Source organism: Stenella coeruleoalba, assembly GCF_951394435.1.
Source record: "Stenella coeruleoalba genome assembly, chromosome: 5".
Taxonomy (NCBI): domain Eukaryota; kingdom Metazoa; phylum Chordata; class Mammalia; order Artiodactyla; family Delphinidae; genus Stenella; species Stenella coeruleoalba.
Genome location: NC_137150.1, coordinates 25,596,192 through 25,603,655, shown reverse-complemented (window position 1 = coordinate 25,603,655; position 7,464 = coordinate 25,596,192). Strand labels below are relative to the sequence as shown.

The window sequence follows — 7,464 nt, the reverse complement described above, 5'->3', positions numbered from 1 at the left end:
CCGAGGAGATGGTGGTGATCAAGACGTGGAGCCCGCTCCGATGCCGTTTACATTTGGGAGGGAGGAGGCAAACGAATATATCAAGACAACTTCTGAGAGCGGTAAGTGTCATGAAGTCATAAAGCAGGACACGTGTTTCATGCGCAGTGGAACCCTCCATTGTGCTGAGTCGGCCCCGGGCCCCTCAGGCCCCTGAGCTGGCCAGGCGCGGGGTCGCTGATACCCCGGGACACCGAGACACCCAGGCACCGGGAAGCCGCGGGCGCTGACGTACCGTGACGTCACTCGGCCGCGCCAGCCAATCGCGGGCGGCCCCAGTCCTGGGCCGGCGGTGGCCCGCGGCCTGCGGGAGGCGCTGTGGCCCGTCGGGCGGCCCCGCGGAGCCGCCATAGCCTCCCGCCTCCCGCGACCCAACGTCTCCGCCGCCGGCCTCGCGCCGCCGCCATGGCCGACGTGGAAGACGGCGAGGAGCCCTGCGCCCTGTCCTCTCACTCCGGGAGCGCAGGATCCAAGTCGGGAGGCGACAAAATGTTCTCTCTCAAGAAGTGGAACGCCGTGGCCATGTGGAGCTGGGACGTGGAGTGCGATACGTGCGCCATCTGTAGGGTCCAGGTGATGGGTAAGCGCTGCACGCGAGGCCCGGGCCGCGCTGCGGCCTCCGCGGGCCCGGCTCCGGGCGTAGGGGACAGACCGAGCCTCGGAGAGACTGTTCCTGGAGGAGTGGGGGCGGGGTCGCCCTGCCCCGGTGCCCGGGGACCGCGGGCCACGCCCGAGCTGTCGCCGGTCAGAGGGCTGCGGCCGCCGCCAGGGGCCGTGGGGTCGTTCAGCAGGCGCCCAGCGCTGGGGACTGGTATTCTGGGGAGAGAAATGGGTGGTAAGCAGTGCAGTTAAACAAGGTAATTTCAGGTAATGATGGGTGTGATCACAACAATAAAAGTAGGCGATTTGATGGGAGCTGGGAGGAACCACTTCGGTTTGTGTGGCCAGCTACGGCACCCTTTTCAAAAAGATCGCAGAGAGGTCAGGGTCAAGGCCCTGAGTCAGCGGGTCACTAAAGTGGTTCTGGTCACACACAACAAAGTGATGCTCTGGAGTCATCTTCCACAAAAACGACCCCTAGTCGTGCTCTGAGGAGGCGCAGGGAAGAAAAATGTTCCTAGCCGTTGCCTTTCTGGATGGGCTACTGTTCTGCTGGCTTTTAAAGCTGGATGATTCGAGACTGGTCAGATAGCACTCGCTTGGCTTGAACGGGAAGGATGTAAGCCCTTTTATTCAGAAACATAAAACTTCATCTCCTTCGTGGTCCCTTCCTATCATAGGATGCCATTTCTTGGAGAAGACAGTGCCCTGAAGTCAGACCTTTATGGAAAACCCTCTTTTACAAATAACTGTTACTTCTTTCTATGATATATTTAATAAAAATATTGAACCAAGTGAAACCTTTTAGAACAGCTTCATCTCGTTATGTTTTATATGGTTTATGTTTTAAGATCTCCGACCACCTTGAAGAAGAGGTGCTCTTGAAATGCACGTTATGTTTTTAAATAGGACATTTAAAACTCCTGCATTTGAGAGCATCTCCCGTTGCGGAGCACAGGCTCCAGACGCGCAGGCTCAGCGGCCATGGCTCACGGGCCCAGCCGCTCCGCGGCATGTGGGATTTTCCCGGACCGGGGCTCGAACCCATGTCCCCTGCATCGGCAGACGGACTCTCAACCGCTGCGCCACCAGGGAAGCCCTTAAATGTTGTTTCTTGAAGGTAGTTGGAGAACACTGAGGTTTCTATAGTTTGAAATCTTTGTGTCTTGCACTGAAAAATGAGAGAATTGGAGAAAATAACTTAAAAATTGCTCTCCCTTCTTGAGGAATGAAAATTGAAACCTACCAGAATCAAGCGATTTCTCAATTTACTGTCTCTGTAGTATATGCTCTTATTTTTTTAATTCATAAGGATTTGTTTTAAAGAGAATTTACAACCATGGGATTCAAACATTTTTTACTTTTAAAAGAGCTTGATTTCAGATGTGATCCGCTTATATTGTGTGTTTTAAAAGTACCTAGTTTATTGGCCTGCAATACAGCTCCCTTGTCCTTCCCCTTTCTTAAAAACTAGAATCATAATTTCCAGTTTGAGTGACATTTTTCACTTATCCGGGCGATTTTTGTTCTTTTGTACGACAAACTGTTAAAAATTTTATTCCCTAAATTTCCTTTAGTTTAAAAAAAAGAATTTCCTAAAAGAACATTTTATTTTTCTCCCTAAAGAAAAATTTTAAAATAGTAAACAGAAATGCAAAATTTAAAATAATGGGTGCAATTTTGCAAGAAATAAACTTTCCTGGGATATTTAAAGTAAGTCAAAGTATGGGCTGTAAATGACTCAGGGTTCACATTAACTTTCTAATTATAGCAAGTATTCTGCTACTGTGGATTAATGTTACAGATTTACAACAGCTGTGCTTTGGGTTCAGGAAAGTATTCTGGACTAGACCTCTGTATTTTGTTTATGAGGTGTTAAAATCCACTTAGTGGTCAGGTGACAGCAGAAGGAAGTTTGTTTTTTAGCATCATTCTGAAAGGTGTTACTATACTCTTTAGAAATGTGCTGTTTTAGATATTAGGAACATCATCAAAAGAAAATGTTTTCCTTTATCTGCAACGTTAGTCATTTTTAGCCATTTAGGTCAGTTTTTGATAATGAATCTAAATCCAAGCTATAAGCATAATTCAGAGGCTTCTAGATTATACAAAGAGCCCACTTAATCCCATGTCCTTTATATTTGGAATTCATCTCACACGCCTAAATGATTGGTTATGACTTCTGGATCTAAGATTTGCCTGCCAGCCCATTCTGATGTAGTTAACACTCTCTTCCTGGGTTTCCACTCTCCCCCCTTCATTCTGAAAGGAGCAGATGGCACAGCGAGCAAGCACTGGTGAGGAAGAGGCGACCAGGTTTGCTAGTGCTGTCAAGTTATGAAGAGCCAGAGTAACCTTCCACAGCTGTATGTTAACGTGGACGTTTGAGCTAACTTTTTGGAGCCTTGTTTTACTAATTTGTAAAAGAGACAGTTGGGACCATGAACTCTAATTCTGTGATTACACAGAACCAGAGCCATGTCTTCACCCTTATATCATGATCCTTATGATATTTAGTTGTTTGCCTATCTACCTCGCCATTTACTGGTGAGACCAGGGACCCAGACTTGGTCATTTTGGTGTCGGCAGTGCATTACTCTTTGCACAGAGTAGATACTCAGTAATTGTGGAATTGAAGAAGGCCTCAGGAGGCGGTGGTTGTTTTTAATCCACACTGAAGAGGCCAGGGTGGTGTGTTTTCTTAAGGGTGAGAGCACGCAGAGAGGAGCAAACAAATGCCTGAGCATAATCCAGTGTAAGAAGAGAAGCAGGCTTCAGCTCCACCGTGTTTCTATTTTTACAGAATTATTTTCCTCCAATTTATGTTAAAAACTATTTTTTTCTGTTGGTTTGAACTTCCTTTTACCCAACTTTGACTCCTTTCAGCTAGTGAATGAGTCCATTTAATTGGTTCCTAAAATATTCTATATCACCTCCTTCATCAAACAAATAGTAGTACAGATTCAATTTTGAAAACTTCTAGTATACCCTTTTGGTTCCCATTCCTCATGTTTTCTCCCAGGTAATTTATTAAAATATTTTACTGTTGTCGGGTAAATGCTTTGGGCTCAGAGGGAGCATTTCCTTAAAAAGAAAAAAAGAGAACCTAGTATTTAGGAGTTTTTTACATTTAATTTTTATAGAGATTATACAGTCACATAACTTAAAAACTTGAGAAAGTGCACAGTGAAAACTCCTTCCCGTTCCATCCCCTCCCAGGTAAACTTTATTATTAGTTTCTTGGATATCATTCTAGAGTTTCTATCTGTGTGTAAGCAAATACAATATATATGCATGGCTTATTTAAAAGGATGTCTTGAAAATAAACTGCTCATAAGGTTGATCTGTGTGAACATGCCCAGTGAGCTTATAACTCCTAATATAGTGGAGTATAGCATATTTTTCTCTGGTGGTTACATCCAAGGTCTTTTCATCAGAGCTTGTAAAAATAGAGGGTCAGTAACCCTTGTGAAATTGCTCATGGTCATAAGTAAATTAGTAGATGCCTTGTACCTTATTCATCTTTAAGCAGTTATGTTCAGATGAGAAATTAATAGTATGAGTCTTTTAATCTATATCTCTAACCCTTTGGGCCTTTATTTGACTTTGAAGTGTATGGGTTTTAAAAATTGCATTCTGAGCATCAGAATGAGAATTGCTATTTGTTTACTTTTAGATGCCTGTCTTAGATGTCAAGCTGAAAACAAACAAGAGGATTGTGTTGGTATGTTGTAATTTTGTTCTCTTGCTTTTTCAACTGAAGGTTTTCTCTCAGTGGGGATGTTTGAATTTGCAATTAAGATTGACTTTATCAATACACAAAAATAAACTGTAAAGCAGTGATCCATTATTAATATAAAATGTGTTGGTTCTCAAATGGTCTTAATGGAATTAATCTGTAAGTCCTTCAGTTGCTTTAATTGAAGAGAATTGGTTATATATTCTAGACATGGGCATGGTAAACATTTTGATAATCAAAAAAAAATAATTCTTTTCTATTAAGAAGAGTATAAAATAAGGAACTTGCCAAAACATCCTTCAAGTTTTGAGTATGTTACAGGTTAGTTTTGGTCAGTCAGGATTTTATTCTAACAAAGCATTTCAGTATTCAATATTCTTTTATGATCCGGTATTTAACTTTTCTACTGAGGTAAAAACAATTCTAAATCTCAAGATTTTTTTGGATGTAGTTTATAGAAAGTTTGTTAAATTTTATTTACATCTGGGACTACAGAAGTTGTCTTAGGCCAAATATTTAAGCAACTCAAAGGTTTTTATGTCCCAGTTCTGGAGGTCATCACTTCTAGATTGCTATATAAAAGTGTTTAAGGATTTTCCTGAAATGAAAGGTTACCTTTGTGTTTGTGTGGTTTACATACAGCTTCTTAATGATTTATGTCGTTTTGATAAAATCCTGTTTCTTCCTCCCAAAAGACTTAGAATGAGTCCCCTAGCTTCCTACTCCTACAACCAATTTTCACAAAAAGGTTTGTTTCCTGTTTTTTTTTTCCTATTTCTTTTATTGTTCTGTTATAGCTCAGTTGGTCAAGCAAGGGATAAATGAAGCCCATGTTTGAGATTGTATCCCAGATGATGGGTGATTTCCCTTGGTTAAAATTTTTTCTTCGATTCTGTTTGTTTTAAAAATTTTCATTTGGGAATTGTGAGGTGTAGGCCAGCCTTATTTGATCATAGAGAGACCCTTTTCTTGAAAGAGACCTCTCTTTCAAAGCCAGCCACTTTGAAAATTCCATTCTGTTTGTCACGTGAGGAATTGCACTGCCTGTGGATGACTTGACACAGATCCTCACCACTTCCAGAAAACAACTCACTAGAGGTACAACTAATAATGTTTAGAAGCCTGTCACCTGTTTATAATAGCCTGCTATGAGCTAAAAACATTTAAAATTCATTATATCTTGCTAAATAAAAATCAGGAGAACATTTTTCAGTAAAATAAAGACCCACAGGTCTCCAGGGTCAGTGCCTGACTGAGGTAGTCTGGAATCTAAAGAAGGCTAAAGCCTTTTAATCTCCTAACTTGAGAAAGACACCATGTGGAGCTATGTAGGAACTGGGGGCCACCACAGCACCCACAGATTCTAAGCAGTGTTGGAAAGTTCCCAAGCACAGTGGTGTATCTCATTTCTTAAGTGTAATTTACATATGTAAGGTTCCATTTCTTTATAGCTAGAAAAAATTATTTTGACCAGTTAACCATCTTTATTCAAGATTATGAACCCTAATTATTACATAATCTAAAATAAGCTAGAATTTTGAGCTCGGTAATTTAAATTGAAATATGTAATGTCACATATTCTTTTTTTTCTTTCAGTCGTCTGGGGAGAATGTAATCATTCCTTCCATAACTGCTGCATGTCCCTGTGGGTGAAACAGAACAACCGCTGCCCTCTCTGCCAGCAGGACTGGGTGGTCCAAAGAATCGGCAAATGAGAGCAGTGGAAGGTGGTCTTTGTGCAGTTGTTCGGAGCCCTGGTGGATCTTGTTATCAGGTGCCCTACAAAGGCTAGTACTCTCCAGGGGGCTAATTCTTTGAATCGGAGGCGCTGGATCTGCGGTCTTTTGGGACTCATCAGAGGCATGGGTTAGCCTTTTTCAGTTTTATTTGCAGAAATTCTCTACAATTAAGAAGATAATTTATTAAAGATGGTCTTTCCTACCTCTGTGGTATGTGTCTCACACACTGCTTATAAGTGCTATAAAGGAGAGAACTATAAGTTGAACAACGTTTATAATTTACCTACTGATATCCAAGGAGCTATGGAAGCAGTTCCGTTCAGAAGAGAACTTTTTGCATGCTTATGGTTGATCAGTTTAAAAAAAAAAAAAATGTTATAGTAACAAATAAAGTGCAGTTTAAAACCCAACTCTTATCCTTAATCTGTTCCTAATATTTATTTTTGGCAGGGAGGGGGATGATTCATGAAATCTTTATTTGATATTATGAGAATTTAAAGTTTGGACCAGTGAACAGGGTAAATAAAATTTAACCTTTGGTTGTATGAGATTTCAGTGGTGTTCTACATTATCATCCTCTGTCTCTGACTCATCAAGAAAACCTAGATCTGCACTCACCTCACTGTTCAATTACTGAGTGGTAAAGGACAGAAGTATTTTCAAGATCTAGTCATATTGCATTGTAATTTAACTGTGTTTTAGGTGGAACGTTAATGAGGGGAAAATGTTTACCATTGTAGCATTGGATCAAAAAGTTTATTTTATCACACGATGTTTTAATAAACGGTTTATTCTGTTTACCTCATTTGAATTGTCATTATTGCAATTTTATGCACAACCTTCAACTTAATAAGCTAATTTGTCAAGTGAATGCTTTTGTTTAATTTGAAAAAATATTCATTTGCTCTTTCATTGGTGGTAATAAAATTTTAACTTTATTACCTAGAAACATAAGTGTAAGAAAATACTTAAATTTTATCAAACCAACTCACATTCAGTGGAAGTTATCAAGGAACAATTTGTGAGCCACAATTTATGAACCCATGAATTTTTCCATAATAGAGGCTACTGCTATGCATTTAAAAAACCAAAATCTTAACCATTCACTTCTGCAGTTTCAGAATTTGCCAATCTGAATCTCTTTGAATCTAAGGAATGTGAATACATAAAAGAATATTAAAAATATAATAATTAGGGCTTCCCTGGTGGCGCAGTGGTTGAGAGTCCGCCTGCCGATGCAGGGGACACGGGTTCGTGCCCTGGTCCGAGAAGATCCCACATGCCGCGGAGCGGCTGGGCCCGTGAGCCATGGACGCTGAGCCTGCGCGTCCGGAGCCTGTGCTCCGC

The 7,464-nt window shown here is 41.2% G+C and overlaps 1 protein-coding gene across 2 annotated transcripts; it reads left to right on the top strand.

Annotated features, from left to right (window-relative positions):
- The first annotated feature begins 378 nt into the window (after window positions 1-378).
- Window positions 379-7,006, top strand: RNF7 (ring finger protein 7). 2 transcript variants are annotated; one of them, XM_079923043.1, is made up of 3 exons: window positions 379-612; window positions 4,316-4,363; window positions 5,975-7,006. In XM_079923043.1, exons 1-3 carry the CDS (start codon window positions 445-447, stop codon window positions 6,029-6,031), a joined length of 273 nt encoding a protein of 90 aa, XP_079779169.1. In that variant the 5' UTR covers window positions 379-444; the 3' UTR covers window positions 6,032-7,006. The 2 variants fall into 2 exon arrangements, with proteins under 2 accessions (XP_079779169.1, XP_079779168.1); XM_079923042.1 differs by having other exon boundaries at window positions 387-619.
- Window positions 7,007-7,464: the final 458 nt, after the last annotated feature.